The 16,544-nt window shown below is 44.4% G+C and overlaps 1 protein-coding gene across 3 annotated transcripts; it reads left to right on the top strand.

The window, feature by feature from the left end:
* The first annotated feature begins 2,218 nt into the window (after positions 1-2,218).
* LOC113036982 (galectin-4-like) lies at positions 2,219-13,660 on the top strand. 3 transcript variants are annotated; one of them, XM_026193637.1, is made up of 16 exons: positions 2,219-2,362; positions 9,718-9,806; positions 10,110-10,314; positions 10,520-10,633; positions 11,082-11,105; positions 11,193-11,219; positions 11,335-11,370; positions 11,478-11,507; positions 11,622-11,657; positions 12,051-12,080; positions 12,194-12,229; positions 12,378-12,404; positions 12,505-12,534; positions 12,895-12,983; positions 13,074-13,239; positions 13,374-13,660. In XM_026193637.1, exons 1-16 carry the CDS (start codon positions 2,321-2,323, stop codon positions 13,518-13,520), a joined length of 1,128 nt encoding a protein of 375 aa, XP_026049422.1. In that variant the 5' UTR covers positions 2,219-2,320; the 3' UTR covers positions 13,521-13,660. The 3 variants fall into 3 exon arrangements, with proteins under 3 accessions (XP_026049422.1, XP_026049423.1, XP_026049424.1); XM_026193638.1 differs by lacking the exons at positions 11,335-11,370; positions 11,478-11,507; positions 11,622-11,657 and adding an exon at positions 11,909-11,944; XM_026193639.1 differs by lacking the exons at positions 11,193-11,219; positions 11,335-11,370; positions 11,478-11,507; positions 11,622-11,657.
* Positions 13,661-16,544: the final 2,884 nt, after the last annotated feature.

The following is a 16,544-nucleotide window of genomic DNA, read 5'->3' as shown; positions in this document are numbered from 1 at the left end:
AGGCTAACAGTTTAGCTCCACACAGTGCTCTATAAAGTCACTGGAAAACTGTAGCATCCGACTATTTACTCACTGCCACTATTTTCAATATGGAACATCGCTGATAACCAGTGAACTTATGTGCAGCAGAATTTGTCGCAAACTTATATCTAGTACTTTTTCCAACTTAAAAACTTCAGTGTCTCAGCAAACAAAACACTGCAGCACAGCACTCTTTTCCACCCCCAAGCACACGACTACACATGCCTAGAAGCGGACACAGGGAGATCATTTTATGTGGGTTACAGATTATTGTCAAGGCCATTCCAATGACAAAATGATAAACTAAAGTAAATACCTAGAAAATAAGTGCATACTGTTGTGTCTTTCTCTTGGATTCTGTTATGTACAGCGCCAAACGCTGTCCCTGTAGAAAATCCTCAGACTCCTAAGTTATAGCAAAGATGTATACATTACATGAATCAGGACATGCACATGTAACAACTGTCAGTGAGGAAAGACTTGCTTTCTTAACACTATGACTCGCTCAGTGTACTTGAAGTGCAATTTATTTATTTATTTTTAAAGATGTATATTGGGAATACGTCTTTAGATGGAAAGCCAACAGATGCACAACCTCCTCCATGAAGTTCGTGTTTTGACACTTCTGACAATTTTAAGGTTAACGAAAAATAGGGTCAAGTTAAGGCAACCAAGCTAGGCATTCTTAACCTCTTCATAAACTTTCTTATTGTACGTATTAACATAGCCTTAAAAACAACAAGTTTTCTGATCAGATAATTCACTTTGTGTAAAACAGGCTCTGCTGCTTCTTTCTTCCAAGAATGGATGAAGTTTATTCTTATATAATTGTTTCCTTGGGTGTGACAGGTCCTCCATACAAGTGCTGACTCACTGTAAAGTTCAAGCTTTCGGGTTTAGTCTGGCAGTGTCTGAGCTGTTTTTACGAAGAGTTTTTTTTTTTTTTTTTTAGCTTAATTACTCTTTTGCATTCAGGTGGTTGAACAGAAATGGTGTGTTTGTTAGGAATTAATTTCTCTGATTCTGCTGCAGTGTGTGTGGGCATGTAGCATGGAATCTAGACCTCTTCACCCTCTTATTGATAAGAGTGTCCCCAACTGCTACAGCAAATGTAATTTTACACTCACTTGGCTCTGGATAGTGTAATAAAACTTCATAAGACAAGGTTGGCTTATAAGGCGTTTTTTCAACCCGTCATTTTATAAGAAAGGGGTTGAAAATAAAATATCAGTTCTTTATGTCCTTGGAATGAATTTGGCTGCTTGTTTATGAGTATGTCTGTGCAAACTATATATAGAGAGCCACATAAGGTTTCTTCTTGCTGTTAGAAGGAATCAGCGACGGGCTGGATTATGTTCTTTGTACTTGTACTGGGATAGCACACTTTGGCAGTGACCAGTCTTGTCATTTTTAAGAGTGAGTCTGTCACTGCCAGGGCATTTTCTTGGATCCATTCCTGTCCTCGAGCAGCTCAACAGTTGGAGTGCGATTGGGAGTGGAGTGGCATGATGACTGTAGAGGCAATGTGGCTGTGGAGAATGATACTGGCATGTCCAGGCTCTCCATGGAGTCAGAAAGGGTTCGGTTGGTTTCGTGCTGTGGACAGAGGACATAATGGTTGGGGTGGTGGACCTCCACTGTGGTCACAGACTCCAGGCCTTTCAAGCAGAGAGGGGATGAGCGTCCAGTGGGGTCACGAACACCAACGGCTCCAAGCTCCATGGAGGACTCGTCCATGTTCACGTATAGAATCTCATCTGGATCTTGTGGGTCTGGCAGCTCCTCAAGGGCTTTTTCGAGCTCACAGCGCAGTGACTCGAATGATGGACGATCTTTTGGGCTGCAGAGGTAATTTCTTCCTACATAGATCTCTACTTTATTTAAAAAGACTTTTTGCACACATAACTACAAAGCACTCTATAAAAAAAGCATTTTACGTTATGTATTGAGTATGAATTTAATCAGGTCTACCAAGAAGACTTGAAAAATAGAATGAATCACCATCCTGTAGAATGGATACTCATTGCTCAATCATTTTGGTTTTTCCTTGCACAGCTGCACACAAACGCATTCTCTGGGTTTTTTTTTTTCACTCAAGTGCCACTCCTCTGCTGGGGCAAAGGTTATTTGAATCAGGTTCTTCCAAAACAAACACAGTGATGCAGGGCTGGGTGTAGTACCCTGATCTACTCCTCCCTCACTGCTTGTATAAAATAAGGCATCTGGGTGGTATTAGTGCTTGATCACAGGGAGTTATTCTCCTACTTTGTTCTGCTCGCCCATCTTACTGACTGCAGCCATGTTTGTTTCTCCTCCTGGCTATCAGCCAATCTATAGCCCGGTAAGTATCTGCACGCACTGATACCCACAAAAATATGTTTTTTCTATTAGGTCTTAAACAAGCGTCATTGTTTTTGTTCTGTTAATAACAATAATATTTGAGCCTGTGGCACTGTGTGAATTTTATGCTGAGAATGTCATGAATCGCCGTGCGGCAGGCAGGAGTAGGACCCAAAATGCAGGACTCACAGGCACGAGGGAATAAACTCAAAAGGCAGCTTTATTGCTGAAGAGGCAGAACATAGGAAATACAAAACTAAACTGGGAAAACTATAAACTAAGAATTCACAGAGAGACACAGGGAGATCCACACACGGCATGAGGGACGACGTCACGCTGAACAGAGGGAGACGCAGACAGAAATACACAGAGGGTTAACGAGGAAAGTGGGAACACACGGGGAACACAGGTGACACTGATAATCATAACGAGACAGGGCGGGGTGAACTGAACATGACATGTACGGGCGTGAGAGTCACAAAGTAAACAGGAAGTGCACAGAGGTTCAGACAGGAGGAGAGAGAGCACGGGGAAAACACAGACATAACGGGCTGGGAAAACATGAACCACAAAGGGAGACGAGGGCTCATAAATACATAGAGGGCACACAGGGGGAAGAGAGAGCACGGGGAGAACTTAGACATAATGGGCAGGGGAAACATGGAATAAAACATAAGGAGAGACGAGGGCTCACAGATACACAGAGGGGCACACAGGGGGTAAAAGCCATGAAGGGAAAACACTTAGGGAACAACACAACAGGGCAACTCAGAAAACATGGCCTAAGCAAGGAACAAAATACAAACATACAAGGAAACTAAGAACACTGTGCCAACATGGCCCAGGACCATGACAGTACCCCCCCCCAAGGGCTGGCTCCAGACAGCCCAAACACAGAAAAACAAAACCAAACAGAAAACAACCCAGGGCGGGCGGCGGGGGCCCAGGACGGAGGGCTCGGAACAGAAAACAAAGAGCACAGAAAACACCGGAGCCCAAGAAAACAACCCAAAACACAGAGCAGTTCAGGGGGCCGACCGTGCGGAAGGCAACGGCGGAGACGCGGAAACAGTTCAGGAGGCCGACCGTGCGCAAGGCAACGGCGGCGACGCGGAAACAGTTCAGGAGGCCGACCGTGCGCAAGGCAACGGCGGCGACGCGGAAACAGTTCAGGAGGCCGACCGTGCGCAAGGCAACGGCGGCGACGCGGAAACAGTTCAGGGGGCCGGCCGTGCGCAAGGCAGCGGCGGCGGCGAAGGAGACGACGGAGCAGTTCAGGGGGCCGACCGCGCGGAAGGCAGCGGCGGCGGCGAAGGAGACGACGGAGCAGTTCAGGGGGCCGACCGCGCGGAAGGCAGCGGCGGCCCTCCAGTCTCAGGCGTGCTGGCCATGGCCTGGTGGGCGCAGGGCCAGACGAGGCGGCAGAAGCGGAGGCTGGACCAGACGAGGCGGCAGAAGCGGAGGCTGGACCAGACGAGGCGGCAGAAGCGGAGGCTGGACCAGACGAGGCGGCAGAAGCGGAGGCTGGACCAGACGAGGCGGCAGAAGCGGAGGCTGGACCAGACGAGGCGGCAGAAGCGGAGGCTGGACCAGACGAGGCGGCTGATGCGGAGGCTGCAGCGGACGAAGGCTCGGAGGCTGGGCCAGGCGTAGCAGAAGCACAGGCGGATGTAGCCGGGCCAGGTGATGACGAGGCGGTCGCAGATGGCGGCTGGACAGGCTCCTCGGGCCCTCCAGCTGATGCGGCGTGAGGCTGAACGGGCCCCTCGGACCCTCCAGCGGAGACAGGAGGCTGAACGGGCCCCTCGGACCCTCCAGCGGAGACAGGAGGCTGAACGGGCCCCTCGGACCCTCCAGCGGAGACAGGAGGCTGAACGGGCCCCTCGGACCCTCCAGCGGAGACAGGAGGCTGAACGGGCCCCTCGGACCCTCCAGCGGAGACAGGAGGCTGAACGGGCCCCTCGGACCCTCCAGCGGAGACAGGAGGCTGAACGGGCCCCTCGGACCCTCCAGCGGAGACAGGAGGCTGAACGGGCCCCTCGGACCCTCCAGCGGAGACAGGAGGCTGAACGGGCCCCTCGGACCCTCCAGCGGAGACGAGGAGTGGCTGGAGAGGTTCTCCTGAACCCACAGTGGAGACGGATGCAGAGCCAGCAGGTGCGGAGACTTCTGGCTCAGGGGACCCTAACTGTGGCTGCACAGGGCAAGCAGTCTTATGCTTAGCAGGCAAGGGCAAAGCAGAGTTTACACAGGCGGCGTCTGAGTTAGCTCTTTCAAGTTGTGGCACAGAAAAAACCACAGCCTTGGCTTGCTCAGCAACACAGGTCTCGTTCTCAGTAACTATTTGAGAAGCCGAGAGAGCAATGGCTAGTTGAGGAGTTGGCTGGGGAATGTCAGAAATGTCTAAAGACAAAACAGGCTGGAACATGAAACAGTCACTAGAAGGAGCATCAGCAATGGAACACACGGTTTCAGGGGGTTTGTGCTCCTCAGCATGCACTGTTACATCCTGAGCTGATGATGGGGGTGTGTGGCTGAGCTCAGACTGAGAAACCTCAGAACGTACAGGCTGAGTAAAATGGTTCTGCGGTGCTGCAATGCTAGTAGCAGTATGTCGGTGAGTCTGGTGTAGAATAACAGTCTTTGGTTCCGCTAACTCTACGGGTGAAACGTTTATACTGGCTAACTCAGAGGAAATGCTGCGAGCGTTACAAGAACCCGATTGCTTTGGAACACAAAGATCGCTAGGTAGGGCGGTCGGTGAATAGTTTGGCACCAAGGTGTCACTCGGAATAACGTCTTTAGAGTCCAAACACACAGTGGCGGAGTTATCCAAGTCAGGCAACACAATGGCAGGCAAAACAGAGTTACTCACAGTGGTGGAACAGTCATGGGGTCCGGGACCAGACAACTTGGGCTGAGTGTGTGACTCACAGTCACTCTCTCCTACGGGTGCAGCCAGCTCAGCTGTACTGCAGTGCTGAACCAGCACAGGGAGCTGCACTGAAGTCTGCACAGGGAGCTGCACTGAAGTCTGCACAGGGGGCTGCACTGAAGTCTGCACAGGGGGCTGCACTGAAGTCTGCACAGGGGGCTGCACTGAAGTCTGCACAGGGGGCTGCACTGAAGTCTGCACAGGGGGCTGCACTGAAGTCTGCACAGGGGGCTGCACTGAAGTCTGCACAGGGGGCTGCACTGAAGTCTGCACAGGGGGCTGCACTGATGGCTGTAGCAATGGTTGTGGTGAGAGTGGAGTAGGTAGTGGAGTTAATGACTTCACAGGGGAATGAACTAGAGGTAGTGACGGTTGTGGTGCTGGTGGTTGAGTGGGTGACTGTGCTAACGGAGGCTGCACTGGGGACACTGGAGGCTGCACTGGGGACACTGGAGGCTGCACTGGGGACACTGGAGGCTGCACTGGGGACACTGGAGGCTGCACTGGGGACACTGGAGGCTGCACCGGGGACACTGGAGGCTGCACTGGGGACACTGGAGGCTGCACTGGGGACACTGGAGGCTGCACTGGGGACACTGGAGGCTGCACTGGGGACACTGGAGGCTGCACTGGGGACACTGGAGGCTGCACTGGGGACACTGGAGGCTGCACTGGGGACACTGGAGGCTGCACTGGGGACACTGGAGGCTGCACTGGGGACACTGGAGGCTGCACTGGGGACACTGGAGGCTGCACTGGGGACACTGGAGGCTGCACTGGGGACACTGGAGGCTGCACTGGGGACACTGGAGGCTGCACTGGGGACACTGGAGGCTGCACTGGGGACACTGGAGGCTGCACTGGGGACACTGGAGGCTGCACTGGGGACACTGGAGACTGCACTGGGGGAAGCAGAGCTGCAGGTGACTGCGCTAGAGACTGCAGTGATGGTTGTAGTGGAGGTGTGACGGGTGGAGGAGTGGCTGAAGTGGCTGCGGGTCGGGCGGCTAGTGGCTCAGCTACAGAGCATATTAACGGCAGGGCTATGGGTTGAATGACTGACTGAGTAGCAGCCTGAGTGGCTGGGTGTAGTGACGGTTGTGGTGGAAGAGAAACAGGTGGTAGTGTGGATGATGGAGCTAAGGGCGACTGAGTGGCAGACCGAACTGATGACTGAAGCGATGGTAGAGGTGAAAATGGAGCTTGTGGTGGAGTTAATGGCTGAGCTAGCGGGGACACAGGAGACTGAGCTGCGGGTGGCGGCGAGGGAGCTAACTGAGCTGCGGGTGGCGGCGAGGGAGCTAACTGAGCTGTGGGTGGCGGCGAGGGAGCTAACTGAGCTGCGGGTGGCGGCGAGGGAGCTAACTGGGCTTCTGGCAGCACAGAAGGTGAATTAGAAGGCCGAATGTCCGGCTGTGGGGTGGCGCGTCGGCGGCGTGAATGCCGTTTCTTTTTTGATGATGGCTCTGACGGGCCGAGCGGCTCCACATCCGGCCCTTCAGGCAGGTGGGTAGTAGCAGCTGGGGGATGAAGGTGGAGCTCGTTGCGGATTAAATCCTGTTCGAGTGGGTGGAGCGCACTGAGTAGCCAGGGAAGACCAGAGAACAAGCGCTGTAGCTTGGTTTCCACAGCACGGCGAAATTCCTTCCCCTCATGTTCGAGCCACAGATGCAGGAGTCTTTCCACGGAGTAGATTATGTCCAGACGCAGTTCTTCTGGTGGGTTGAGTGCTGCTGGGTCCATATCTGGTGACGTCGTACTGTCATGAATCGCCGTGCGGCAGGCAGGAGTAGGACCCAAAATGCAGGACTCACAGGCACGAGGGAATAAACTCAAAAGGCAGCTTTATTGCTGAAGAGGCAGAACATAGGAAATACAAAACTAAACTGGGAAAACTACAAACTAAGAATTCACAGAGAGACACAGGGAGATCCACACACGGCATGAGGGACGACGTCACGCTGAACAGAGGGAGACGCAGACAGAAATACACAGAGGGTTAACGAGGAAAGTGGGAACACACGGGGAACACAGGTGACACTGATAATCATAACGAGACAGGGCGGGGTGAACTGAACATGACATGTACGGGCGTGAGAGTCACAAAGTAAACAGGAAGTGCACAGAGGTTCAGACAGGAGGAGAGAGAGCACGGGGAAAACACAGACATAACGGGCTGGGAAAACATGAACCACAAAGGGAGACGAGGGCTCATAAATACATAGAGGGCACACAGGGGGAAGAGAGAGCACGGGGAGAACTTAGACATAATGGGCAGGGGAAACATGGAATAAAACATAAGGAGAGACGAGGGCTCACAGATACACAGAGGGGCACACAGGGGGTAAAAGCCATGAAGGGAAAACACTTAGGGAACAACACAACAGGGCAACTCAGAAAACATGGCCTAAGCAAGGAACAAAATACAAACATACAAGGAAACTAAGAACACTGTGCCAACATGGCCCAGGACCATGACAGAGAAGATGTAATAAATTGTCCTTAGGTTCTCATAGTTTCATTACCATTACAGGATTTTGCAATTTATGAACTGAAAACTGCAATCACTGAACATACTTTGTTAAAGAATTAAGATAATATCACAATGGAAGGTCGGCTGTTTTTGTAAGGAGAAACCCAAAAAGTGACACCACAAAGCAGTTCAGAGGAATCAAAAATGACTTAGTATTTTCAGTTGGATCTTCATTTTAGTTATTCAGTTTTCTCCAGTGGTTCCCAAAGAATGACACATTTAAAGTGGGGGACATTAATGAAGGCACGAGATTAGGAAAGGTTACAATGCTTAGAACAGGATAAGTAAACAAAGTTCTATTTGACCATAGTACTGGTCACGGTTACTAGTAGAAGGATAGACTAACAATCTGTCAGATAATGAAGTGTAGGTCTGGATATATAGCTAAATTCAATTCAGTTGCATTTATTATAGTGCCAAATCATGACAGCTGTCGCTCAGCCAGGCCTCAACAATCAGATAGCCCTCTGTGATCAAGCACTTGGGAAGGATAAACTTCTTTTTAACAGGGATAAACCTCCAGCAGAACCAGGCTCAGGGACAGGCACAGGTGGATATAGACGAGGCGAAACAGTTGCTCAAAGTGAATCAGAGATGAATAGTAATCCTTGCTTTTATTTAAGCAGTATGGAAATATTAGTTGCTGAGAGGGACTGGAAAGAGAGACCATATTTCTCTGATAGTAGCAATTTAAAATCCTTCTACTCACCTACAAGGTACCATATAAACCCAATAGAGCCCTTTGCTCTCAGATGGCAGACTTATTTGTGATTTCTTGGGTATTTCAAGCCCCTCGTTTGTGGAGACAAGTGTTGTGCCAAGGTAGATATGCCCAACAGAATTTGTTTCCCTTGCACTGGGAGGATTTGCTGGGCAGGGAGAATGGATCCAATTGATTACGCCCGAATTAGAACCAACTAGACATGGAAGAAATTAGCTTTTTTAGTGAAAACGTGAAAAGTGAGTGTCATTACATTACCGTTCAGTTTATATGTTACAACAGAAAATTATATAATTATTGTTCTCTTGTGTTATCGAATGGGATTATTTCAATAAACTTTCAGATAACTGGCGATTATTATTTGTATCCTCTTGTAACTTTACTGTATAAAGAGCTAAAAGCTCCAACATTTCAGGAGTCATTATAAGAAGTGTTTGTGAACTAAAAATGAACAATTTGGGATACTGTTTGTCTGTGATTTGGACACATGCTAGGTAAGGTAATGTCTTTTTAAGTAATGGTTTAATCACGGCCACCTTAAAGACCTCTGTACATGGCATCTTAACAGAGACAGGCTGATCATATTTAAGACTTGTCCACTGTGGTGTATACAGTCAAAAATACAAAAATTGTGTATTCGTCCCAGCATTACGGTGGACAGTGTATATAATGTATGAACTGAATGTGTTTTGTCATGCCCAGTAACACACAGAGAGAGGCCAAACTGGGAGAGTAAGAACTGTTGCGAAATTAGATAAACACCAGTGTGTGAATGCGAGAGTGAATGAATAGTGGCATTGTAAAGCGCTTTGGGTGCCTTGAAAAGCGCTATATAAATCCAATCCATTATTATTATTATCATAGATAGATTCACAATGCTGTCCATACTGCCCAGGCTTTTGTATTAAATATTGAAATGCTGAGCCTCTGTTGGCTTCAAAAATGATTTCACTGAAACAAATAAAACAACAGATTTGGTACAAATCAAATTGTTTGGAAATGCCTGATTAATATTTACTAGAGTACTGTAATTAAGCACTGCAAAGTAATTTGATTTAGCTGATTTAATCATAACATGACTGACATTTGTAAGTGTACTTCATAGACTTGCATACAACACACAGTGTTGCTGTGTTATAGTTACTTAATATTTTGTCCTTGGCACAGAACATACCCTATCTAGGGCCTATTTATGGAGGGCTGAGGGAAGGGATGTCCATCTATATCCAGGGGACCATTCCTAAGCACATCACCAGGTGAGTGGAAGACATAAACTTGTGACACTGTACACTTTGCAAGAAATTTATTATAGTTAATAGCTGTTAAATATATTTTGTCCATTCTCAAGGTGGTTATCATTAGTTATAAGGGGCTGGACAGCGTCAACGCATTAACGTGCTAACCGCACTAATGCGGTGAAACCATCCAGCCCCAGGCACGGGCGATCCGCGGTAACTCGTTAACGGAGATTTAATGCAGTTATGAAGTGAACATCATTTTAACGAGATTAACGCTGACAGCATTAATTTTATTTTCTCTTTCTTTCTTTTCATTGGCAGGTTCTTTATCAACCTGATTTGCGGAGAATATGAATCCAGCGACATTGCCCTACACTTCAACCCTCGATTTGATGGCTGGGACAAGGTGGTCTTCAACACCTGTCAGAATGGATCCTGGGGATTAGAGGAGAAGATTCACAGGATGCCTTTTCGAAAAGGAGAGCATTTTGAAATGGTCATCATTGTTAATTTTCAGGGCTATCAGGTCAGGTAAAACTGTTGTACAGACAATGCAAACCATTTCTCGTTTACTTTATCCTGTAAGTAAAGACTCAATAAATGGTTTATACTCACTATAATATAATTATAAGGTATTAGTTATAGTCAGTCAGTTATATTATTACCACTTATGCTTCTTTTACTTCTGTATTGATTTAATGCAACACCAATATGACATTATTCTGTTGCAGATTAAAGTAAATGGGATTGATTTCCATACTTTTCAACACCGCATCCCTATGGAGCAAGTTCGTGGGCTGCAGATTGCAGGAGATGTTTCCATCCAGATGATTAATTTTATTGGGGTGAGTCCTCAGCTCCGTGAATCTTCCGCTTTGATGCTTCGGGCTTTGCTGGGAAAAATAAATTAAGTCAAAATTATCAAAAGTTTAGATTTAACAAGTCTGGCAGCTGTTGGCTAAGGATTTCTGCTTATGTGCCCAATAGGGCATGCATAGGTATCATGAAGGAATGGGAATAATTAAAAAAGAACGTGTTGCATCATATTCAGAAAAATCTTTTCTTTCATGTTTTGCTGGGTTTAAAAGTCATCTCTTTACAAATGTGAAATTAGCAGATGAATAAATATGTTTGTATGAATGAATGAATATGTATGTTTCTATCAATATGCCAGATTTCTCCTTGTATTTCAAACAACACAATCTTCTGTGTTTAATCATTATTATGGTCAACAGCACTTACTTTGTGAAGATTTTGTTTTTAATTCATTTTTTCCCTATTTGATCTTTTTAGGGTGGAATGGGAGGAGGAATGGGAGTGAGTATATATATGTAATATCAAAATGATACAAATTAATTTACCACAGCTTTTTCATGATTACAGTCATTACCTGCTTTTCAACAGGGAGGATATCCAGGAGGTGGCATGGGGGTATGTTACTTTTGCTGAAGCATGTTTTGCATTCTGTTTATTTAAATATTACTGTAGTGAGATAAAGTGTGCATATATTTAATTTGAACTGCACCGTGCTTCTTTTGACATCCAGGGAGGTTACCCAGGTGGCATGGGAGGAGGAATGGGAGTAAGTGTACTGAGTAATTGTACATTTGCTTTTGATAAGATCACTGTAATTTTTCAATTGCCACATTAGAATTCATATTATTCAACATTCATATTTGAACCTTTCAGCCAGGAGGATATCCAGAAGGTGGCATGGGGGTATGTTACTTTTGCTGAAGCATGTTTTGCATTCAGTTTCTTTAAATATTACTGGATCTGTAGTGAGAGGAAGTCTGCACATTTGAACTGCACTGTGTTTCTTTTGACTTCCAGGGAGGTTACCCAGGTGGCATGGGAGGAGGAATGGGAGTAAGTGTACTGAGTAACTGAACATTTGCTTTTGATAAGATCACTGTAATTTTTCAAGTGCCACATTAGTATCCAAATGGTAAAACATACATATTTGAACTTTTCAGCCAGGAGGATATCCAGGAGGTGGCATGGGGGTATGTTACTTTTACTGAAACATGTTTTACATTCAGATTCTTTAAATATTACTGGATCTGTAGTGAGAGGAAGTCTGCACATTTGAACTGCACTGTGTTTCTTTTGACTTCCAGGGAGGTTACCCAGGTGGCATGGGAAGAGGAATGGAAGTAAGTATACTGAATATTGTATACTTGCTTTTGACAAGGCCACTGTAAGTTTTCAAATAACATGCTAGTACACACATCATAAAACAAACATGTTTGAACATTTCAGCCAGGAGGATATCCAGGAGGTGACATGGGGGTAAAAAAAAATACTTTTATTCCTCAGATTTACATTTGCTATATTATAAAATGCAGGTCACACATATGTAACAGAATAAAGTAATTTTAAAATTTCTGATTGATTCCTTGCAGGATGGATATCCAGGAGGCATGGGAGGTGGAATGGGGGTATTGAATTATGTTATAACTTAAATAATCTGTGCAAGCTGAATTTTTATGACAAAAATCTTAATTTAAGTTTCATTTATCTTTCATTTTCATTTTGTTTTTGTATTTCTTTTTATTATTATTAATATCATTATTATTATTATTTAAGGGCAACTTTCCAGGCTCAAATCTGCCGGTGAGAACAATGCACAAAAAAATCGACACGTTCTTTTTATACACAGTTCATATATATTCACATTTGCTAAACCTACTCATATTTTCTATCTACTAATCAGGGTATGAGTGGGCAGCCAGTCTACAACCCTGTAAGTAAAATTTGCATAACACTCAACTTTCAGTCCAGTCACTGACTCCACGGGTATTATATCGAAAGATTAAATCTGAAAATATGAGGTGAATTTAGTCAAATGAAGATGATTTGTTTAGAGAACATAAACAAGCTCACATGCTGAACTTTGTTTAATGAAAATGTTCAATTTTACCTTTTCTATTATTATGACTAAGAAAAGCATGTGGGTTGTGAAGCTTGAACTTTTGTTGGTTTCTGAAATGATGCATAACAAAGAAAGTTTGACAATCACTGTTTTGTACACCTCTTATGAGGCCACCTGTGTTACTGTGTAATACTGTAATATTCATATAAGATATCTCATTTTGTTTTTAAGCCTGTGCCCTACTCCAACATCATCCCAGGAGGGATGTTCCCTAAGAGGACCATCGTCATCAGAGGCATGGTTCCCTATGGAGCACACAAGTGTGTGATTTTAAGACTACTTGCCGAAATCTCTAGTGCAGTACTAAAGTGCTAACATGAATGTTTAACGCTCATGGATGTGTGTTTCAGATTAAGCATCAAGTTTTTGGTGAGCAGATCTCGAGATGTCGCTTTCCACATCCATCCGAGATTCAGGGAAGGAATTGTTGTAAGAAACAGTATGATTGGAGGAAACTGGGGCCAGGAGGAGAGAGAAATGAGCATGAATCCATTTATGGAGGGCCAGTACTTTGATGTAAGTAACATCAGTCACGCAGTCGTAATATCAAGTCCTTATGATGAATTTTAGAAGCAAATTTTAATGTGATTTTGGCAAATTCTAGAAAAATTTCTGTGTTAGCATTCAAAAGTTTTCCCTCTGTCCCTCAGATGTCAATCCGTTGTGGAAACCAGAGGTTTAAGGTGTTTGTGAACGGGCAGCACCTGTTTGACTTTTTCCATCGCTGGCAGTCCTTCAATGAGATCGACATGCTGGACATAGAAGGCGATGTGCAGATCTCCTACATCCATTTCTGATACCCCCCCTCCCCAAAAAATAAATAATTTTGTGCAACTTTCAAAACTATGTCACCCACAGAGTTGCTTATCTCAGTTTCTTACCTGCTTTGAGATCAGATATCTCAATAAGATCAAATGTCACCTCAGTATCTGCTGTATTGTTTATACCAGTTAACTGAATTAATAAATCATTAATGATTCATGAATTAATTGATTTATTTCTTATGCAAAGCTTCTTCAGTTCAAAGTCAAATGGTGGAGAGTCCCAGATTTAAGCTCTGTGGGAGTAACCCACCGAGAGGGACAATGGACCCCCTAATGATCCTCTACCTAATCACATGAGCCAAGGTGTGAAAATGGGTGTGGATCACAATCAGCCAAGGTTTCAGGTGAGCTCATTGTAAAACCTGGCCCCACCCTATCATGTGATTTCCTGAGGTCAGATGGCCCAGGATGTGAGTGGGCATTAAGGCATCTGGGAAGGGATCTCAAAACTGGATTATAGATGGCAGACAGTTGGTGTCGTAAACCACTGCCTCTGTTCAAAGATGGTCGCTCACAGTGGACGTAAATGGCTTCTTTTACTCCTCTTTCAAACCATCTGACCAAAATGTGAACATTGGCATCCTCGAAAGAGTGACCTTTGTCCTTTAGATGCAGATGGACCACCAAGTCTGAATAGTTTATATTAATGGGCCAATAGGTTCAACTATAGGAGCACGGGGGTGTGTTTAAATGAGACACAGACAGGAACGTGACTGGAAAGAACCAGTCTGCTTTAGTGAACCAAACCATAAGTTCTGACAACCACAGGGTTAAGGCACTTTACAGAATTGTGGAAAAGAAAATTACAAAAAATTAAAGAAAAGTAAAACCACACAAAACTACTAATATAGCACCCTGGCCAAGTGTTAGCTTTTAGCTCTCAATGTTGGGTGCACCCTGGTAACTGACTCCTTAACTTTTACAGAAAACAGATGACTCAAATTCAATGTCCATTCTAATGAAGATCTTACACACCATTCACATGTGGAAAATGTTCTACACGGCAGCTTATTATTCAGAGTCCTAAATAAAACTTGTTCAAGGGGTATAGTCCAAAAATTCCCAGGGTGCAAAAGAAATTAGGGATGAGAAAATTTCAGTCAGTGCTCTTTCATATAACCACCTGAGTGTGAAAGTGTGAGTGATACAGGCCTACCACACCGCAAGGCGCAGCAGATCATCAGGTGGAAAAGAAGGAAATCTCGGTCTCAGAAGAGGAATTCAAATACTAATTATGCTGTTCTAGCTATAATCCACAACTTAGGCTTGTGTTGAGATCATATTAGACATCAATTTGCAATTAAAATACTCAAATTTGCAAAAAAAAAAACCCCACTTCTCTTATACAACCTATCCATTACCGCAATGTATTGTCAAAACATTTTTTTGTAAATTGCAAAATAAGCACTTTTCCAAAAACAATAGGAAAACATTAAAACTTACCAAGCAAATTATATAAAGTTATTGCATATGCAACAATTATTAATCAAAATAATTCAGATGAATTCAGTTATACAACAATAAGTTGTTCAAATAACTTTTGATTTGAACAAACAGACAAAAATTAACTGAGGCATACACAATATGTGCTCACCGATCTCAGTGCATCATGCTCTCATAGTGATGTGCGAATCATGAACGAATCGTTCAATACTCGAGAATCACTTTACTGACTCGTGAATCATGATTCACAAGCCCAACTGACTCGTTGACTGACTCATCCCTGTTACTGAAGCAAACTAATTTTATTAGTAGAAATATATCTAGCTCATAATTAAAATTGTGGAAAAAAACAACAACAACCAGTTTCTTAACAAAAACATTTCTGCTCTGGACTGGACGAAAAAACCCTGAGTAAAAACCTCACATCAAGACAATAGCTCATCAGTTCACAGCATCGCTGTGCTAACGTGCTAACAGCACATTTGAGCTACTCAAACATGCGGGGCTCTAAATGACATAACAGGGCAAGTTTTTTACTCTTTAATGACAGTAATATGATGTCTCAACGTGAATACAAATAAACATAAGTTGTACTTTAAGTGTTACCTCACTCCTGGAAGCAGAATGAGATGAACTTTCAGGCAGTTGATAACAAATTAGACTTAACAAGGCTAACAGTTTAGCTCCACACAGTGCTCTATAAAGTCACTGGAAAACTGTAGCATCCGACTATTTACTCACTGCCACTATTTTCAATATGGAACATCGCTGATAACCAGCGAACTTATGTGCAGCAGAATTTGTCGCAAACTTATATCTAGTACTTTTTCCAACTTAAAAACTTCAGTGTCTCAGCAAACAAAACACTGCAGCACAGCACTCTTTTCCACCCCCAAGCACACGACTACACATGCCTAGAAGCGGACACAGGGAGATCATTTTATGTGGGTTACAGATTATTGTCAAGGCCATTCCAATGACAAAATGATAAACTAAAGTAAATACCTAGAAAATAAGTGCATACTGTTGTGTCTTTCTCTTGGATTCTGTTATGTACAGCGCCAAACGCTGTCCCTGTAGAAAATCCTCAGACTCCTAAGTTATAGCAAAGATGTATACATTACATGAATCAGGACATGCACATGTAACAACTGTCAGTGAGGAAAGACTTGCTTTCTTAACACTATGACTCGCTCAGTGTACTTGAAGTGCAATTTATTTATTTATTTTTAAAGATGTATATTGGGAATACGTCTTTAGATGGAAAGCCAACAGATGCACAACCTCCTCCATGAAGTTCGTGTTTTGACACTTCTGACAATTTTAAGGTTAACGAAAAATAGGGTCAAGTTAAGGCAACCAAGCTAGGCATTCTTAACCTCTTCATAAACTTTCTTATTGTACGTATTAACATAGCCTTAAAAACAACAAGTTTTCTGATCAGATAATTCACTTTGTGTAAAACAGGCTCTGCTGCTTCTTTCTTCCAAGAATGGATGAAGTTTATTCTTATATAATTGTTTCCTTGGGTGTGACAGGTCCTCCATACAAGTG

The sequence above is a fragment of the Astatotilapia calliptera genome, chromosome 14 (genome assembly GCF_900246225.1).
Source record: "Astatotilapia calliptera chromosome 14, fAstCal1.2, whole genome shotgun sequence".
Lineage (NCBI taxonomy): Eukaryota > Metazoa > Chordata > Actinopteri > Cichliformes > Cichlidae > Astatotilapia > Astatotilapia calliptera.
This window is presented reverse-complemented; position numbering and strand designations above follow the sequence as displayed.

Bases quoted from the DNA above. Each gene is read 5' to 3' on its own strand.
- LOC113036982 (XM_026193637.1), top strand. From the start codon at position 2,321: ATGTTTGTTTCTCCTCCTGGCTATCAGCCAATCTATAGCCCG. The intron at 12,230-12,377 runs GTATTGAATTAT...TTATTATTTAAG, and splicing joins GCATGGGAGGTGGAATGGGG to GGCAACTTTCCAGGCTCAAA. The intron at 13,240-13,373 runs GTAAGTAACATC...TCTGTCCCTCAG, and splicing joins TGGAGGGCCAGTACTTTGAT to ATGTCAATCCGTTGTGGAAA.